We start from the raw sequence: 20,770 nt of genomic DNA, 5'->3' as shown, positions 1-20,770 counted from the left end.
CTAGTGTGTCAACAACAACAGTGTGCTAGTGTGTCCACAACAACAGTGTGCTAGTGTGTCAACAACAACAGTGTGCTAGTGTGTCAACAACAACAGTGTGCTAGTGTGTCAACAACAACAGTGTGCTAGTGTGTCAACAACAACAGTGTGCTAGTGTGTCAACAACAACAATGTGCTAGTGTGTCAACAACAACAGTGTGCTAGTGTGTCAACAACAACAGTGTGCTAGTGTGTCCACAACAACAGTGTGCTAGTGTGTCAACAACAACAGTGTGCTAGTGTGTCAACAACAACAGTGTGCTAGTGTGTCAACAACAACAGTGTGATCGTTTGACCAGCGCATGAGCAGGATACTGAGTAGCTAGTGATTTACTCTGTGTATCCGTCTTGTAGCTCATTATTTATCGTGTGTATCTATATGGTTAAACATCAAACACTTCCCCGGGAGGCTGTTAATAAGAATGGTGACGAATAGGAATCAGAGAAATAGGGTTTCCCTTCACAGGTTGTGCTTTTTTTCATTGGTTACATTAAATTAATGATATAAAAAAGGTTGTCACCTTTTATCTCTCTATTCATTTTCTCTACAACCTTGAGGATTGGCCCTCAGTCAGCAAAATGTCAGGATCAGTTGACATCTATTTATGTTTCTTTCTGCTGCAGTGTTTTCTTTACAAAGTCATGTGGCGTTGCCTCTGTGGACTTCCAAGGTAACCTAGTGGCTGTTCTACCAACTGCAGGGACTTGGAAGGAGGGAGACCCCAACCTAACTCCACTATATTAAACAGAGACGTATGAGTAACGGGGAAGATCCCAACCTAACTCCACTATATTAAACAGAGACTTATGAGTAACGGGGAAGATCCCAACCTAACCCCACTATATTAAACAGAGACGTATGAGTAACGGGGAAGATCCCAACCTAACCCCACTATATTAAACAGAGATGTATGAGTAACGGGGAAGACCCCAACATAACCCTCCTGAGTGGCGCAGCAGCATTCTAAGCCACTGCATCTTAGTGCTAGAGGCATCACTACAGACCCTGGTTCGATTCCAGGCTGTATCACAACTGGATGTGATTGGGAGTCCCATAGGGCGGTCCACAATTGGCCCAGTGTCGTCTGGATTAGGATTTGGCTGGGATAGGCTGTCATTGTAAATAAGAATTTGTTCTTAACTGACTTGCCTAGATAAATAAAATTATATATTAAACAGGGATGTATGAGTAATGGGGAAGATCCCAATATAACCCATCTACATTGAACATCATGAGCATGAGCTGTGCAGATATGTGTGCCAGTATCTGAAACTGGACCGTCTGTACACTAAAACAATTTGGCTGAGCCTCTGGTCACCCATGAGATAAGATGGCAGAACACTGTTGTCCAATAGGCCTAACTTAAAAGCACAACCACATCCCCAAACAGGAAACACCTCTATCGGTACAGAACAAAACATTATTGGGCTCGGGACTGTATGGCTGCATTTACACAGGCAGCCCAATTCTGATCTTTTGCCCAATTATAGGCAAAAGATCTGATCTGATTGGTAAAAGACCAATAATTGGGGGGAAAAAATCAGAATTGGTCTGTCTGTGTAAATGCAGCCTATTAGTGACACAACCCAGCCTGAGAGAGTTTAGTGAATGGGTGATAGTTCTGGTCACCCATGAGATGAGCTGTCAGAACACTGTGGTGTGGTCCAGTAATGATGGCACAAGAACATGGCTGAGACATCACCACTCTTTCCAAGGGTCACCGAGCAGATTATGGGATGATTGAGCGGGTGACCCTCATCTTTTTACTATTTGTATAGAACATTATTGGGGACACAGCCCAGACTGAGTGAATCAGTAGGTGATAGTTTTGGTCACACATGAGATGGCAGAACTAAATGCTGTGGCCTAGTAATTAAAAAACACAACAACCCAAATATAATCACTACGGGCACAGGACTATGGGTCCTTTACACAGGACTATGGGTCCTTTACACAGGACTATGGGTCCTTTACACAGGACTATGGGTCCTTTACACAGGACTATGGGTCCTTTACACAGGACTATGGGTCCTTTACACTTTACACAGGACTATGGGTCCTTTACACAGGACTATGGGTCCTTTACACAGGACTATGGGTCCTTTACACAGGACTATGGGTCCTTTACACAGGACTATGGGTCCTTTACACAGGACTATGGGTCCTTTACACAGGACTATGGGTCCTTTATTGAGGATAGTCCAGATTGAGTAAATTAATGTGAATGGGTGATATTTCTGTTCACTCATGAGATAGCAGAACAATCTGGCCTAGTAATTAAAAAATACCTCAGACATCACCACTGGGTCGTATTCCTTAGGCACCAAATGTAAGAATGGACTGAAACAGGGAGGGATGATCTGAACATGTCCATTAAGAAATGCTTGTTTTGCGTTGCAACATGTTTTACTACAGTGTGCCCTGATAAATACAACCCTGGTCTAATGGGTACAAGATTGTGCATGCTTCCCAAATGTCACCCTATTCCCTATATAGTGCCCTACTTTTCACCAGAGCTCTATGGGGTCCTGGTCAGAAGTAGTGCACTATATAGGGAACAGGGTGTCATTTGGGCCTCTATCAGGGTCCCAGCACAGATAGTTAGTGTGTGAGTGGGTGACCCTCTTTTTAATCACATTTCCTAAAATAGCCTGGCCTGCTATGTCTATTCTCTGTGGGAAACTGAGCCAAAGCGAAAGAATGAAAGCAGAGCTTGTTTTGGTGAATCTGCCCAGCAGTGAACCTTGGGGTTGAGGAGATGTGAAGGTGTGTGTGTGTGTGTGTGTCCACACTGATGGGCCTGAACAAAGATAAAACATGTCAGATAGAATTGCTGCAGACACTGCCCATTACCCATGACATCATTCCCCGGCCCTAGCTGCGTTAGGCGATGGCTAACCGGCACAACAGAGCCGAGGGGAAAGAAAGGGATGGAGGGAGAGGTATGGAATGAAAAAAGGGGGGACGAACACACAAACTGGATGCGGCTATGCATGCTCTGAGAACACAGAGAGGACTAGAGAGGACCAGACATGACCAATGGTGTCGGCCCTGTTCCCATAGAGGGGCTCTGGGAAGAAAGAGCGGTGCAGAGTCCCCCTCTCCAACGTCTTCAAGCAGGGCAGAATGTAGAATGGGAAGTTAATCTCTCACATCAGGTCTCAACGTCCTTCAGGATCTCTTTAGACATGTCAGTCAGCTGGAGAGGCTAGAGGAAAGGGGAAAGGGGGGGGGGGGGGCTTTTCATTTCCATGGTAAAGAGGATGATGGAGAGTGGGGATACAGGAAAGGGCACATGTTTAAGAGAGAGGAAAAGAAAGGAAGAGAGAGAGAGATGACATGTTACAGGCCCTCTCGTACAAAAAAATTAAGTAGTTACCAAAGTTATAGCCTTGTTAAACTGGTTATTTTTGTCAGTAACTTATTCACACGTCACTTTCACCAAAGATAGTTGACTCTGCACAAATGTTTTATTTATTTTTACCTTTATTTAACTAGGCAAGTCAGTTAAGAACAAATTCTTATTTACAATGGCGGCCTACACCGGCCAAACCCTAACCCGGACGACGCCAGAGTGGTGCAGCGGTCTTTTTATTTATTACAGAATAGAAAGTTTAAAAAACAAAGATGACATAGTTATGCATGACTGGTTATACATAGCTGTGTGTGATTGGATAATAGTAAACATCTAAGGTATAATAATATAATAACAGGCTGTGCATTACAATCTTGCAGAGAGTTTACATCAGGGGTGTCAATCTCATTCTATGGAGGGCCTAGTGTCTGCAGGTTTTTGTTTTTTCCTTTCAATTAAGACCTAGACAACCATGTGTGGGGAGTTCCTTATTATTAGTGACCTTCATTCATCAATTAAGTAAAACGGAGGAGCAAACACCTGCACACTCGGCCTTCCGTGAAATGAGTTTGACACCTGTCGTTTACGTTCTCCAGATGTCTATACAACGAATCAAAGATATGTGGCGACTGCCCCCTGTTGGTCGTGGTCTAAAAATGAAAGGTGCCTAAAGTGGGGGGTTCTCATTTTGCCAAGGTGTGCACTGTCACTGCACATTACGTACTATTTAGTTAGTTGTACATGGCCAAAACAATTATCAAACAGGGGGTATAGGGAAATTATGGATATGCGTCCATTGTTTAATCATTGTGCAACGAGAAAGAGGTTGACCGCAGGTGTGAATGGCCGTGCCCCGCCCTCCTACCCAGACAAGTGTAAATTATTTCTAGTTAGCCATCAAACACTCTTGTCATATGTATTTTTCTGTCTTTCAATCAATGTCATAACAACTCAGTCTTTCCATCTGCTAACTGCTTTGGTTTGTCTTCACTACCCTCTATTTTCAACCTTCAGAACATTCTTGTCACTTCGACTTGCCGCAGTGCACATGTGGGGAATGATGCACCACAAAACAACTCTGTATCCATCCGCGCAAAAATAATTATTTACAAAATGTTTGCATATACTCGTTTTTAAAACGTTGGGTGTGTGTTCCCTTTGAATAATTAATTAATATTAATTACGCTTATTGGACCACACACCACCACGCTCATTTTCTGTACAGTTTGTGGATTGATTATTTTCGTTGGATCTATATTCTGGCAACAAACCAAAAAAATCCCTGGCTGAGGCTCATTCGCCATTTTATGGCTCGAGAGTCGCTTTGTTGAAGTCGAACCAGCGCTTCATGATTGTGAATTTGAAGGAAATTTAGAGCTAGGCTGATTGCGAGAAGTTATATCGGCAAGGACGGTAAATAGCATAGGAACTAGCCAACTGTTGAAAATAGTAACATTCTTCTTGACTAGCTAGCGTTGACTCTGTGGTTAGCATTGCTAGGCTAACAGCTTTAGCAAGCAACGGCTCAAGAAACTTCGATCAATCGACGAATAAAATTCTCTTAATTTGATATTATCAAATTACAACACTGACGACCACCGTGCAAGACTCGAAGACCGAGGAGATGGCGAGCTCCGTGGGAAATGTGGCTGACAGCACAGGTAGAGCTCGCCCCAGTTAGCATTAGCTCTCTAGTTAGCTTCCTCGCTAGCATTACACGAGCCTATGCTAACATCTTGCAGAACCATTGTTTTTTTGTGCCAGCGTGTAACTAATCCAAATGTTGCGCCATCTTCAATTATAGCATCAACTCAAATTGTATTGGTCACATACACATATTTAGCAGATGGTATTGCGGGTGTAGCGAAGTGCTTGTGTTCCTAACTCCAACAGTGCAGTAAGTTAACAAGTCACAACAATACACACATCTAAAATAATGGAATTAAGAAATATATAAATATTAGGACGAGTAATGTCGGATTGGCATTGACTACAGTAGAATATAACAGTATAAATGAGATGAGTAAAGCTATATGTAAACATTATTAAAGTGACTAGTGTTACATTAAAGTGGCCAGTGGTTCCATATCTATAGGGCAGCAGCCTCTAAGGTACAGGGTTGAGTAACCGGCTAGTAATGGCTATTTAAACATTTACATTTAAGTCATTTAGCAGACGCTCTTATCCAGAGCGACTTACAAGTTGGTGCATTCACCTTATGATATCCAGTGGAACAACCACTTTACAATAGTGCATCTAACTCTTTTAAGGGGGGGGGTTAGAAGGATTACTTTATCCTATCCTAGGTATTCCTTAGAGAGGTGGTGTTTCAGGTGTTTCCGGAAGGTGGTGATTGACTCCGCTGACCTGGCGTCGTGGGGGAGTTTGTTCCACAGTCTGATGGCCTTGAGATAGAAGCTGTTTTTTAGTCTCGGTCCCAGCTTTGACGCACCTGTACTGACTTCTCCTTCTGGATGATAGCGGGGAGAACAGGCTGTGGCTCGGGTGGTTGATGTCCTTGGTCTTTTTAGGCCTTCCTGTGACATCGGGTGCTGTAGGTGTCCAGGAGGGCAGGCAGTGTGCCCCCGGTGATTCATTGGGCAGACCGTACCACCCTCTGGAGAGCCCTGCTGTTGCGGGCGGCGATACAGCCCGAAAGGGTACCCTCAATTTTCCATCTGTAAACGTTTGAGGGTCTTAGTGACCAAGACGAATTTCTTCAGCCTCCTGATGTTGAGATGCTTTTGCGCCTATTTCACCTCACTGTCTGTGTGGGTGTACCATTTCTGATTGTCAGTGACGTGTACCCAGAGGATCTTAAAGCTTAACGCCTCCACTGTGGTCCCGTCGATGTGGATAGGGGTGAGCTCCCTCTGCTGTTTCATGGTGTCAGCCAGGTGTGGCTATGTAGCGATCTGTTGCGTAAACACACAAAATGGATCAGCTATGTAGATAAACCCGCCAGACATGAAGATGGAAGTATGTTATTGTATTGGATAACTTGAACATAGTCCCGCAAGACAAAATTCGTTTTATTTTCTTGGTGTCTTCCCTAACGTTTGATACAATGCAATTTAGCTAGCTAACGTAGCTAGCTTGTTGATCCTGTGTGTATTGACTGTGATTGTGCTGGGTCTGTAAGGTTGGGTCTGTTTTCCCCTTTTAGGCATGCATCGAACGTTAGTTACCCAGATGTTGATGGGGTTGTATTTGTCCGCTATCTAGCGTCCATTTGTAAACCATCACTTTACGTTTCATCCAGCAATGTACTTTGGTCCGTTTTCATTTCATCGCACAACATTGCGTTTTTCATACTATTTCATGTCAGACAGTTCTAACTAGCTAATGTTAATACTTATCTCTTCATGATAAGGGCGCTGATGACTAGCTAACGTTTAGTTAAAATCCTAACAATTCACTTACTATGTTTCTTCAGCTCCTGTTATGCAGCTAACGGCAGCTAATCATCTAGCTAGTTGTCTTTCAAAGGAAGAATGACAGTTGAATTCTTGAGCTCATAAAACAGAGAATAACAGTAGCAATCTGGCCTATAGTCACACATTTTGTCTCTCCCATGTGACTCATACCCTGTGATTGACAGTTAATCCCTACACAGCTTTTTCTATTCAACTATTGATTAATATACTTAAGTGCAATTATGTATCAACCAAAGGCATTTATCAATTATAAATAGTCTGATTTATGATTTCTCCAGTACTTTTATCTCGTTTATTATTTTGGCTCTGTCCTCGTGTTCTTCCATCACCTCTAACGTGTTGTTTCCCCCCTCGGGTTGTTGGGTGTTGGTGCTACAGAACCGACAAAACAACGTATGCTTTCCTTCCAAGGGTTGGCCGAGCTGGCGCACAGGGAGTACCAGTCGGGTGACTTTGAGGCTGCCGAGCGCCACTGTATGCAGCTGTGGAGGCAGGAGCCCGACAACACGGGCGTGCTACTGCTGCTCTCCTCCATCCACTTCCAGTGTCGCAGGCTCGACAGGTGAGGTGGGGGGAGAGTGAAAGACCAGGAGGTCAGGGGTCACTGAAGTCGGTCTACATGGTCTGGAGAGAATACTGGGCCCGCTGGGGCTGTAATACACTGGCTGCCGACAGTTCATACTACTACGACACATCTGTGGTGGTTTTGGGGAGTAACGAATGGCTGGCTGCGCAGCTGGTCTGTCAGTGATCTCCCTACATGTTCTACTGACCTCCTCTTTTCCCACTCTTTTTACAGTGGTGGTGGTGGCTGGTTTCTCTTACAGGTGTTAGGTTTGATCTGTCTGTCTTTCCCAGGTGTCTTGGGTTGTTCCTCTGTCACTATGTATAATAAGCACAAGGAAGTTATTTGTTGTGAAATTTGAAATAAATTTCAGTTGAACCCCACACACAACTATTCTAGTTGTCCCACTATCTCACAGAACACAACACACCAGCTAGTGTGCTAAATTAGATCTTCCATTGACTGACTTAAGTATCACTATTGGACCACACAGCACCACATCTCTCCAACCCAGTACTACCACACACCCAACCAGCCTCGTGACCCCCTCCACTCCTCTGTCCAACCAGGTCTGCCCACTTCAGCACCTTGGCCATCAAGCAGAACCCGATGCTTGCTGAGGCCTACTCCAACCTGGGCAACGTGTACAAGGAGCGCGGGCAGTTGCAGGAGGCTATAGAGCACTACCGCCACGCCCTGCGGCTGAAACCAGACTTCATCGACGGGTACATCAACCTGGCAGCAGCCCTGGTGGCAGCGGGGGACATGGAGGGAGCCGTCCAGGCCTACGTCTCAGCGCTACAGTACAACCCTGTGAGTAGACCTTGGGCCCAAATAATGTACCCCATCATAAGCCAGCAGCCCAGCACAAAACCCAATGTTTTGGTGTTCTGCCAAACCTTTACGCTGAACATGTCTTACACCCCCCAAGCTACCCCAATCTGACATCTATTCTAGTATCCTACCCAGACATTTGATGATCACTTGTAGATCTCAGACTGTAATATGTGTTCGTCAGTCTAGTAGTCCATTTCTGGTTTGGAGCTCTAATCTGTTTGTTTCCTGTCCCTCAGGATCTGTACTGTGTCCGCAGCGACCTGGGGAACTTGCTCAAAGCCCTCGGGCGTTTGGAAGAGGCTAAGGTATGTTTGAGGGGCTTGACACCGGCACAGCTTTTTGCTTATCTTTTGTTTGTTCAAAAATTTACTTTGTACTTTGATTTCTTTGTAAGATGTTTTGTTTGTCAGTTATATCCCCCCCCCCCCCTTTGAGCCCGATGGCCAAAGTTGCCCCCGTCTTCCCCCCCACTCAGACTCTTCACTCATTCACTTGAGTGTGATTTTTCTCTACCCCCCCACTATGCCCTTGCTCTGGGCAGGCCCTACGTACGCCCTTGCGCTGGCAAGGCCCCCCCCTACACCCTGGCTCTGGGAAGGCCCCACACTCTGGCAAGGCGCCCACTGGCTCTGGGCAGGCCCCCACACCCTGGCAAGGCCCACTGCCCCCTGTCTCTGGGAAGGCCCTACACTCTGGCTCCCTACACCCTGGCTCTGGGCTGGCCCCTGGCTCTGGGCAGGCCCTACGCCCCACTACACCCTGTCTCTGGGCAGGCCCCATACCCCCCCATTATACCCTGGCTCTGGGCAAGCCCCATACCCCTCCTCCCCCAGATTCCCCCTCCCTCTTATGAGGCTAATAATGTTGCTTTATTTTGAAGGGAGAGGGGGTATTTTCTACACCCCCAACCCATTAAACCCTCCTTTTCTTTCTATTACGGATTTTTGAAAAGGCTATACTTTTTTCTTTGAGCCTAGGTAGAATAGTCATCTTCATTCTCACTCCACCTGCACACAATCCCCCTGCTCTCTTTAGTCCCACAATGCTCTTCTCGCTGACCTCTCCACCTCCGGTCAGCCTCCCCTCACAGGAAGAAAGGCTGGGCTTTTCAAATTGGTAGCAGTAATTATGGTTCTGATATGGATATTTTATAAACTCGTAAAACAATAAAAAATAAACAACGGTGGTTTTGGAGGGATAATGCTGGCTCGGTCTTGGAAGGATAAATGAACTGATGAAGTTAGTTAATCTCTTTGCAATGCAAAAGATAAGATGGCCTCTAACCAAACCACATGACTCCAGTTATTTAACAACAAATGGACCACCCCACCACCCAATCCAGTTGTACCACTACCCCCTACCCATGCAGATTTGCTAGTCTTCTTGTATCTTATGGGGCGCTCTCTGACCCCTTTATCTACTCTTAAGCCATTTTATGTCTATCCATCTCCCTGATATGATATCTATACCTTCCCTGGGTTGGGTGAAAGCTGGAGTTGACATCTTGCTAGGTGACCTGGTGCCAGGCCATCTTATTTGGTGCTAGAAGGGGCAGGAGCTCCAGAGAGCTGCCAGCTCATCGCCGGGCCAGCCCCCCTGCACTGTTGCTCCTTCCCCCCGCGCGCTCGCTAGGGCTGGTGGAGTGTGCGCGCTAAGAGCTGCCTTCCTGACACACTAGCTACGCCCCAAGCTGACAGCTCCCTGCTGTCTTAGAGTGGGTGAATAGAATAGTCAGGACTGTACCACGTTTTCATACTGTCACACACACCCCTCCTTACAAGAGCCTAGTAGTACTGTCCGATGCTGCGTCAGGCAGACAGCTCACAAACTGCACTCCGCCACCCGCGTTCAGTTGGCTTGGTTAGAGAGAAACACGCATGCGCAGCAACCAGCGCTGACCTCTTTATTTCAGAGCTACCTATGGAGGCTTCTAGATGCCCAAACATTACACACCGAGGCTTTTCTTCTCACTCCCCATTGGCCAGGATTCAAGCACAACAGGACAAAGAAAAAGCCAAGCATATAAAAAAAAATAACCTTTTTGAAGAAGAGGTTGAAGGAAGCGTATGCTATGACCATATTATTCCCAAAGAAATGTGATCAGTTCATTTGATGAAGATCAAGCTAGTTATCCTCCCTCCTTTCGCCTAGCTTGGCCATACTATTAATATTATGAAACGCATTATCAAAGCCTTTCTTCCCTCCTGCCCCCCCCCCCCCCCCACCCTGAAACATTATTTTTCTTAGAAAATACAATAAACGTTGCATGAGTGTAAACAGCAGGTTGTCTTTTGTAGTGCTTTTTTTTTAAGGACGTTTTAATTACTTTCCATGTGAGAATTTAAAAAATAATTGTGTATTGTTTTGCGAACTTTTACTAACGCTCTTGTTTTATTTTGTCTCTTGGGTTTTTTCCACGACTGATGATGTTATTTAGAAGGTTGTTTCAGGTGGGTGATGACATTACTCCTGCTACCGTACCCTAGGTGCCCTGGCTGAAACACGGATCACTAGGGCAGCATCAGTCCTCAACCACCAGCTGCTGAGGCTGCCGCCCGCTGCTCTGACAAACAATATGGTAACGGGTTTGTAACTGCCAGCAAGAGAGAAACCATGAACTACTACGTTATGCCTGAGCAAGAAGCTCCTCTGTCTTGTGGCTTACTCTGAAGAGCAGAGAAACAAAACAAGAAAAGTTAAACAAACAAAAACAAAACAAAAAGAAGTACAGTAAGCATTCCTTTTTTAAATGTCTTAAATTACCATAACGGCCAAAACGTATATATCAGTAAATAAAATAAAAACATTACAAAAATGAAAGCAATTAGCGGGGAAAAAGATAAAATCCTGAGTAAGAACCCTCTAACTTGTTGTCCTGTTGATTTAGTTTTTTTCCTTCTTGGTTTTGGAGTTGCGGCGTTCTGCGGATGATGCAGACAATGCGCTGTGAGTGTGCAGTAACGCAGGGGCTGCGCAGCGAACAAGGCAACCAAGGCCAAAAAAGCGTCAGGCACAAAGCTCCCCCCCCTCCTCCCCCCCCCGGCCTGCTGGGTACAGACCCCTCCTCCCCCCGACGCCCTCTGTCAGCCTGGCACCCAGCGTACCCCCAGCCTCCCAAGAGGACACCATTGGCTTGCTTAAACAACTCCTCTATTTCCCCATTGCCCTGCAGAACAGCCCCTGGGCTCTGGTGGTAGATCAACTCTCCTATCCTCCTCTTAGGGCATCAGACACTTGGCCGTCTTGATGCCCCTTAACTTCCAAAACTCCCCTTCTCTATATTCCCCCTCTATCTAACCATCGAACCAGCTTCTTGGCTGCGGTCTCCACGTCCTCTAACCCCAACCCCGTCCCCTGCCACTCGTTGGTCCTGAAAGGCATTGTGGGTACAGAGTGGCAGTCTAGGTAAGCTGGGCGTCTCCCGGGGCTCAGGGTCTGCAGCCAGTCCGCAACGCGGCCGGGTTCAGCGAGCGCAGCGGCGGCAAACATCGACCTCTTGTTGCTAAGCAGCAGCACGGTCGGCAGTGGCGGTGTGCGTGGTGATGTGATTGTAGCCAAACACACACCTAGGACATGCCCCGCCCACGTAGCTTTTTGTGCGCACGCATTACAGGGACCTCCACCTGCACGCAGCACCCGCCATTCAAGGTTGTGAGAGATACCGCTAGTAAATATAATCAGCTATCAAATAGACTGCAACCAAAATAGAAGTTACTGGTTGTGTTATGAATTTGAATATCATTTAGGTATTTCCCTTCACATTAGCGGCTTATTATCGTCTGTACATTACATAGTAAAGCAGAAAAGGCTAGTCAACGTTTCTGTTCCTCGTCTTGTGAGAAAGAGGCCATGATGACTGCAGAATGTCGGTCTGCGTGTGGGTGCTGGTTGGATCTGCGCAGCGTAGGAATAAGCAAGGCAGCTTAGCGCCGCAGATTTCAGCGCAGGCGAGTCCATGCTGCACACTCACTTTTTGCTTTAGTTGAGTACGGTCACTAATTATTTTTACTCTATCCCTTTTTGTTTTTCTTCCTGTTTTATTCTCTTCATATCTTTATTTTATTTGACAACCTTTCCTCCTACCACCTCTATCACGGCTCCCCCTCTTCTTTTCCTCTACCACTGCTCTTCCTCTCCTCCTCTTCCTCTGGTTTTGATTGTTAACCCATTGAAGGCGTGTTACCTGAAGGCTATTGAGACTCAGCCCAACTTTGCGGTGGCTTGGAGCAACCTGGGTTGTGTGTTCAACGCCCAGGGAGAGATATGGTTGGCCATACACCACTTTGAGAAGGTAAGACTTCGACAGAGCCGATGATGTAAAAACAAAAGACAGACCAGGATAGTCTAGTCTGACTGACTAAGGGTTCATGTCTGGGCTGAAACGTTTGATAATTCACAAACAATACTATTCATGTCTGGGAACGTTTTTAAGTACAGTCCTAGTAGAGTGTACACTGGTGAACAGGGGAAGAACGGTACACAGTACAGGGGATTTTTGGCTAAACAAAATAAAAGACCAGTGTTGGATATATTCAATCACAAATCAATCTGGTTTAATACAAGTTGAAACAGGAGCAGAGGAAATGTCTAACTTGGCCTTCGACCAGAGATGCCCCTTATCCTACTTGTACAGAACCACTAAGCCAAAACAACGTCAGCTGCTAGCTACACAATCAGTGTTCCACAGAATACAACAACAATCAGTGTCCTTGGACCTGCAGTCTGGCGTCAGGCCCTATCAACAGATATGAGTAACATCCAGAATCGCATCTAGTGACCAACCTGTGACATAAATGGAACGCTTGAAATCATGTGAATTACATAATGGGAACATGTATAAATATTCAAGGCATTTTGTTAATTACGCTTAACTGAATATTAACTTAAATAGTCCACATTACAACTGGTGTTTGGAGGAAATGTTTAACACTTCTACTACAGTATATCCTGTTCGTTGTGTATGATGTATGGATTTATGGGTATTTGTCAGGCTGTGACTCTGGATCCCAACTTCCTGGATGCCTACATCAACTTGGGCAACGTTCTGAAAGAGGCTCGCATCTTTGACAGGTCAGTGACTGTTCCCATGGTATAACCAGTTAAACCTGAAGACACTCCCTTGTTCATGTCACTTATAATTCTAATCATCCTAATTTCACCTGGTGAGTCTTAGGCTAGTAATAGGCTTTGTGTTCCAAACAGCACCCTATTCCCTGTGTAGTGCACTACTCTTGACAAGGGCCAATAGGCTCCAGTCAAAAATGTCACTATATAAGGAATAGAGTGCCGTTTCGGACGTAGCCTAGGTATGACGCTCTGACACCTTGTAATTACATTTGAACAAAGTCAAACACACAGAATCATGCATATGAAAGTAGCAGCAGCAGTATATATATATATATATATATATGTGTGTTTTAATATATATATATATTTTAATATAGATGGATGGATAGTATAAATTGTACATAATCTGACTTTCTGTCGTTTTTATTTAAAGCTACAATATATGTAACTCTGGGCGACCTGACCATGTTCACACAGAAATGTGAGTTATAGATCTGTCATTCTCATTGAAAGCAAGTCTAAGAAGCGGTAGATCTACAGTGGCTTGTGAAAGTATTCACCCCCCCTTGGCATTTTTCCTATTTTGTTGCCTTACAACCTGGAATTAAAATAGCTTTTCGGGGGGTTTGTATCATTTGATTTACACAACATGCCTACCACTTTGAAGATGCAAAATATTTTTTCTTGTGAGACAAGAAGACAAAACAGAACTTGACCGTGCATAACTATTCATGCAGACAGCTTACAGGAAGTCAATTTTATTATTTTTTTCACCTTTTTTTTACCAGGTAGGCTAGTTGAGAACAAGTTCTCATTTTACAACTGCGACCTGGCCAAGATAAATCAAAGCAGTGCGACACAAACAACAGAGTTACACATGGAATAAACAAGCGTACAGTCAGTAACACAATAGAAAAAAAGAGTGTATACAGTGTGTGCAAATGGCATGAGTAGGTAAGGCAATAAATAGGCCATAGTAGCAAGTAATTACAATTTAGAAAATTAACACTGGAGTGATAGATGTGCAGATGACGATGTGCAAGTAGAATACTGGTGTGCAAAAGAGCAGAAAAGTAAGTTAAAAATGATATGGGGATGAGGTAGGTAGATTGGATGGGCTATTTACAGATGGGCTATGTACAGCTGCAGCGATCGATTAGCTGCTCGGATAGCTGATGTTTAAAGTTAGTGAGGGAAATATAAGTCTCCAGCGTTTAAACATTCTAATTAAAAGCTGTTTTAGAACCTGTTGGTGTCAAACTTGATGCACCAGTACTGTTGACTGCTGCAGAAGCAGAAAGAACAGTCTGGCTTGGGTGGTTGGAGTCTTTAAAGATTTTCCAGGCCTTGCTTTCACATCACCTGATATAGAGGTCCTGGATGGCAGGGAGTTTGGACCTAGTGATGTACTGGGCTGTCCGCACCACCCTCTAGCGCCATGAGATCAAGGGTGGTGCTGTTGCCATACCACGCAGTGATGCAGCCAGTCAAGATGCTCTCAATGGTGCAGCTGTAGCACTTTTTGAGGGCCCGTGCCAAACTCTTTCAACCTCCTGGGGGGGAAGAGGTGTTGTCGCGCTGTCTTCACGACTGCGTGTGTGTGTACCATTTTTTGGGACGCCGAGGAACTTGAAGTTCTCGACCTGCTCCACTGCAGCCCTGTCGGTGTGGATTGAGGCGCGCTCACCCCCCCCCCCCCTGTTTCCTGTAGTCCACAATCAGCTCGTTTGTCTTACTGACATTGAGGCAGAGGTTGTTTTTCCTGCCCCACACTGCCAGGTCACTGACCACCTTCCTGTAAGCTGTCTCATATTGTCGCTGGTGATCAGGGCTACCACAGTCGTGTTGTCTGCAAACTTGATGATGGTGTTGGAGTCGTGCGTAGCCATGCAGTCGTGGGTGAAGAGGGAGTACAGGAGGGGACTAAGCACACACCCATGTGGGGACCCCGTGTTGCAGGCTAGGGTGGCAGAGGTGATGTTGCATACCCTCACCACTTGGGGTCGGCCCTTCAGGAAGTCGAGGGGGAGGTGAGTTGCAGAGGGAGGTGTCCAGTCCCAGTGTCCTAAGATTGATGACGAGCTTGGAGGGGACAATGGTGTTGAACGCTGAGCTGTAGTCAATGAACTGCATTCTCACATGGCTATTCCTCTTATCTAGGTGGGTGAAGGGCAGTGTTGAGTACAATTGACATTGTGTCGTCTATGCATCTGTTAGGGCGGTATGCAAATTGGAGTGGGTCTGGGATGATGGAGTTGATGTGTTCCATAACCAGCCTCTTAAAGCACTTCATGATAGCTGATGAGTGCTACAGGGTGGTAGTCGTTATGGCATGAAGCCTTGAAGTTCTTACGAACAGGAAGGATGGTGGTCATCATAAAACATGTGGGGATTACAGACTGGGACAAGGAGATGTTGAAAATGACAGTGAATATACCTGCCAGTTCTGCGCATGCTCCGAGAACGCGTCCTGGAATACCACCGGGCCTTGTGGGTATTGACCTACTATTAAAGACTATTCACGTCTGCCTCAGTGAGATTCTGGGTCAGTGGCGGTTCTCACACCCGGCACAATGTTATTGTCAAAGCGTGCATAAAATGCATTGAGTTTGTCTGGTAGAGGCGTTTCGTTGGGCAGATCACGGCTGAGTCTTGCTTTGTAATCCGTAATGGACTGTAGCCCTTGTCACATGGGGGCTTCGGCACCTGTGTAATATGATTCCACCTTATTCCTATTGTCCTTTTGCCCGTTTGACTCTACGGAGGTCATAGCGGGACTTCTTGTTCCTGTTCTCAGGCGTAGCCTCATGGTTGTCTGCGATAACCCTGTGGTCGTTTAGTTTAGCGCCGACCTCTGTGTTTAATCCAGGGCTTTTGATTGGTGAAGCAGCGAGCCTTAACTGTGGGGACAACGTTGCCGATGCATTTCCTAATGAAGCCAGTGACAGTTGGTTAGCTCGCCGACATTATCGGTGGGAACCCCGAAACATATTCCAATCGGCGCAAGCAAAGCAGTCCTGTAGCATAGTCTCTGCTGATTCTGGAGACCATTTCTCAACTGAACGAGTTACTGGTAATTTACTGTTTTGAGCTTCTGCTTGTAAACAGGAAGCAGGACTATGGTGTCATGATCTGATTTGGCGGATGAGGGAGTGCCTTGTATGCTTGCTTGTGAGTAGAATGACGATGGTCTAGGCCTTTATTTCCCTTAGTGGTGAGGAAGACATTGATGGAAGTTGGATATTGCGTGTCTTAATGATGCAGAATTGAAATTGCCGGCAACTAGAAAAGCAGCCTCTGGATATATTTTTCCATCTTGGTTATAGCCTCTTACAGTTAAGTGCCTGCCTGTTATTTTTCCTCTCTTGAGGTGGAATGTTTACAACAGTCACGATGACAACTGAAAACTCACTCGTGAGGTAAAAGGTTGGCATTTGACCATGTATTCCAAGACTGGTAAACAATGGGGTCGAGGCTTCCACCGTGCTCGAGTCAGCACACCAGTTGTTGATGAAGAGGGGGAGGGAATGGATCTTTTCCGAGAGCCATGTTTCAAAAGAGCAGAGAATATTGCAGTTTCTAGAGTCCCGTTGGTAGCAAATCCGCGATCAAAGGTCATCCATCCCTCTTATCAAGTGACTAGTAGAATTGAGGGAAAGGGTTGCTGGTTCTCCCATTGCCTTAATCTCGCCAGTTGCTCCTCTCTAGCCTCTAACGTCTGTTTCTTCTTGGTTTGCCCAAAAATTGGGTTGGAATTACAGGGCAGATGAGTTGAAGTGTAAGCTGGAATTGCGCTATCTGCCGATCTGATGTTCAAAAGTTGTCGGTTTATAAGAAATCATAGCCGGATACATTTAAAAAATGTTTTTTATTCAAAATGGCAAAGTTGGATGGTAGCCACCCAGTACGCCGCCGCCTTAACAAATACTTATTTTACTAGGGAAACCTGACGAGAAGCTACAGCTCAGTAGTACTAGTACCACTCTACTCTCCTCTACACATCACCAGTACCACTCTACTCTCCTCTACACATCACCAGTACCACTCTACTCTCCTCTACACATCACCAGTACCACTCTACTCTCCTCTACACATCACCAGTACCACTCTACTCTCCTCTACACATCACCAGTACCACTCTACTCTCCTCTACACATCACCAGTACCACTCTACTCTCCTCTACACATCACCAGTACCACTCTACTCTACTCTCCTCTACACATCACCAGTACCACTCTACTCTACTCTCCTCTACACATCACCAGTACCACTCTACTCTACTCTCCTCTACACATCACCAGTACCACTCTACTCTACTCTCCTCTACACATCACCAGTACCACTCTACTCTACTCTCCTCTACACATCACCAGTACCACTCTACTCTACTCTACTCTCCTCTACACATCACCAGTACCACTCTTTACTCTCCTCTCTGTATCCATGCAGAGCAGTGCTGGGCTACCTGAGTCCTCAGCCTTTAGTACTTACTATTACTACTAGCGTTTACCCACCCTTCTCTCTTTTTCCAACCATTCAGAGCGGTGGCTGGCTACCTGCGTGCCCTCAGCCTGAGCCCCAACCACGCCGTCGTCCACGGCAACCTGGCGTGCGTCTACTACGAGCAGGGTCTTATCGACCTGGCCATCGACACGTACCGCCGCGCCATCGAGCTGCAGCCCCACTTCCCTGACGCCTACTGTAACCTGGCCAACGCCCTCAAGGAGAAGGGCAATGTAAGGAAGAACACGGTGTGTGTGTCCAAGCAGTGAGAGACTGCTCCGTTATTCTGCATCCCAACTGCCAGTGTGAGAGTCATGACGGTCCCAGCAGGCCGCAGCAGTTGTCTGTCTGTGCCCCGTGCATGCCATGCCTGTCGTGCATTCCTTGACCTAATTTAGGAGATGAAGGGGGGGGTGTTTTCTCCACATATACAGAGAGGAGATCAGATTGGGTGTGGTTAGATAGATATGCATGACACCCTGGTCATCATGCTGGTCTGTTTCATGATTGTTGATAGGCCATCCCTTTCAACACTGCTCCAGACAGAAAGATTATTTTGGGAAGTGCAAGCATCCCCTGTTCAGCTACAAACAGGGTTGCAGATATGGGTTCCAGCTTTCAGTTAGCAGTGTTTGTGTAGCTGTTGTCTCTGTTGGGGTCTCCCTTTCTATTGGCCCTGTCTGGGCCTTGGCGTCTGTCTGTATGTTTTTCTGTGTGAGGGTGTCTGCCTGTATCTGAGTGTTTGTCTTTATCTGTGAATGTGTGTGTCTGTTTGAAAGCGTGTGTGTGGTTTAACCCTGTGTGGTTTAACCCCGTCTCTCCCAGGTATCAGAGGCTGAGGAGTGTTACAACACAGCCCTGCGTCTGTGTCCCACCCACGCAGACTCTCTCAACAACCTGGCCAACATCAAGAGGGAGCAGGGCAACATCGAGGACGCCGTCCAGCTCTACAGGAAAGCACTGGAGGTGAGACGGATAACCATAACTAGGGCAAAATGCTCATAGAAATCATTGAAAGTAGCATTGAAAAGTTTCTCTTCCTCCCCTTCTCTTACCTGGCATAATGGGTTTAAGGAATTCTGTTTACAGGCCCTTGTTTTTTTCCCACCACAATCTTAATCACGTCAGCTCAGTGTTGTCTTTAAGGAAGTGTAATTTCATGATTTTGGTGGTGACTGAACAATTGTTTGTTTTTGTAGGTGTTTGCAGTGGCCCACTCTAACCTGGCCAGTGTCCTGTTATATGTATTCTAACCTGTAGGGTGTCCACTCACTGCCAAGAGTGGGTGAAAAACGTGCTTTCGTGATGAAATTTCACTTCCTTATGTTATAAAATACATTTTACCAAGACAAATGATTATTCATGTTCTGAATCGTTCAGCGAGGTCTTTCTCGAACATAGTGCCTTCGGAAAGTATTCAGACCCCTTGTCTTTTTCCACATTTTGTTACTTTACAGCCTTATTCTAAAATTGATCCTCATCAATCTATACACAATAACCCATAATGACAAAGCAAAAACAGGTTTTTAGACATTTTTGCACATTTATTACAAATATAAAACGCATACCTTATTTACAGGGCTCCCGAGTGGCGCAGCGTCTCAGTGCTAGAGGCATCACTACAGACACCCTGGTTCGATTCCAGACTGCATCACAACCAGACGAGATTGGGAGTCCCATAGGGCGGCGCACAATTGGCCCAGCGTCGTCCGCGTTTAGCAGGTGTAGGCCGTCATTGTAAATAAGAATTTGTTCTTAACTGACTTACCTAGTTAAAGGTTCAATCGTTTTTTTTTTTTTTTTTTTTTTACATAAGTATTCAGACCCTTTGCTATGAAACTCTAAATAGAGCTCAGGTGCATCCTGTTTCCATTGATCATCCTTGATGTTTCTACAACTTGATTGGAGTCCACCTGTGGTAAATTCAATTGATTGGACATTTATTTGGAAAGGCACACACCTGTCTATATAAGGTCCCACTGTTGACAGTCAGAGCAAAAACCAAGCCATGAGGTCAAAGGAATTGTCCATAGAGCTCCGAGACAGGATTGTGTCATGGCACAGATCTGGGGAAGGGTACCAACAAATTTCTGCAGCATTGAATGTCCCCAAGAACAGTGGACTGATAATTGAAGTTTGGAACCACCAAGACTCTTCCTAGAGTTGGCCGCCTGGCCCAACTGAGCAATCGGGGGATAAGGGCCTTGGTCAGGGAGGTGACCAAGAACCCGATGGTCACTCTGACAGAGCTCCAGAGTTCCTCTGTGGAGAATGGAGAACATTCCAGAAAGACAACCATCTCTGTAGCACTCCACCAATCAGGCCTTTATGGTAGAGTGGCCAGACGGAAGCCACTCCTCAGTAAAAGGCACATGACAGCCCACTTGGAGTATGCCAAAGGGCACCTAAAGACTCAGACCATGAGAAACAAGGTTCTCTGGTCTGATGAAACCAAGATTGAACTCTTTGGCCTGAATGTCAAGCGTCACCTCTGGAGGGAACCTGGCACCATCCCTATGGTGGTGGCAGCATCATGCTTGGGGATGTTTTCCAGCTGCAGGGACTGGGACACAAGTCAGGATCGAGGCGAAGATGAGCGGAGCGAAGTACAGAGTTCCTTGATGAAAACCTGCTCCAGAGTGCTCAGGACCTCAGACTGGGGCGAAGGTTTACCTTCCAACAGGACAAAGACACTAAGCACACAGCTAAGACAACACAGGCGTGGCTTCGGGACAAGTCTCAATGTCCTTAATTGGCCCAGCCAGAGCCCGGACTTGGAGACTCAAGGCTGTAATCGCTGCCAAAGGTGCTTCAACAAAGTATTGAGTAAAGGGTCTGAATACTTATGTTAATGTAATATTTTTGTTTTTTATTTTTAATGAATTTGCTAAAATACGTTTTTGCTTTGTCATTATGGGGTGTAGATTTGAGGGGGGGGGGAACCATTTAATCTATTTTAGAATAA

General features: G+C 45.8%; 2 protein-coding genes across 5 annotated transcripts in view; one reads left to right on the top strand and one right to left on the bottom strand.

Annotated features, from left to right (window-relative positions):
* LOC120047900 (BTB/POZ domain-containing protein KCTD16-like) overlaps positions 1-20,770 on the bottom strand; it is a 908,275-nt gene that overhangs the window by 396,174 nt on the left and 491,331 nt on the right. The gene's annotated exons all lie outside the window — the stretch shown is intronic.
* Positions 4,683-20,770, top strand: part of LOC120047895 (UDP-N-acetylglucosamine--peptide N-acetylglucosaminyltransferase 110 kDa subunit-like) — a 40,602-nt gene continuing 24,514 nt past the window's right edge. The window contains exons 1-8 of one of the 4 annotated variants that reach the window (XM_038993481.1): positions 4,683-5,056; positions 7,244-7,394; positions 7,967-8,210; positions 8,471-8,539; positions 12,409-12,525; positions 13,225-13,304; positions 17,843-18,038; positions 18,631-18,771. In XM_038993481.1, coding sequence (XP_038849409.1) covers positions 5,020-5,056; positions 7,244-7,394; positions 7,967-8,210; positions 8,471-8,539; positions 12,409-12,525; positions 13,225-13,304; positions 17,843-18,038; positions 18,631-18,771 — 1,035 coding nt within the window. In that variant the 5' untranslated portion in view covers positions 4,683-5,019. Of the gene's footprint in view, positions 5,057-7,210; positions 7,395-7,966; positions 8,211-8,470; positions 8,540-12,408; positions 12,526-13,224; positions 13,305-17,842; positions 18,054-18,630; positions 18,772-20,770 lie in introns of all 4 variants that reach the window. The other 3 variants (XM_038993480.1, XM_038993479.1, XM_038993478.1) reach the window with 3 other exon arrangements.

The sequence above is a fragment of the Salvelinus namaycush genome, chromosome 5 (genome assembly GCF_016432855.1).
Source record: "Salvelinus namaycush isolate Seneca chromosome 5, SaNama_1.0, whole genome shotgun sequence".
NCBI lineage: Eukaryota > Metazoa > Chordata > Actinopteri > Salmoniformes > Salmonidae > Salvelinus > Salvelinus namaycush.
Note: the sequence above shows the minus strand (reverse complement) of the source record. Positions and strands in the feature narration are given on the sequence as shown.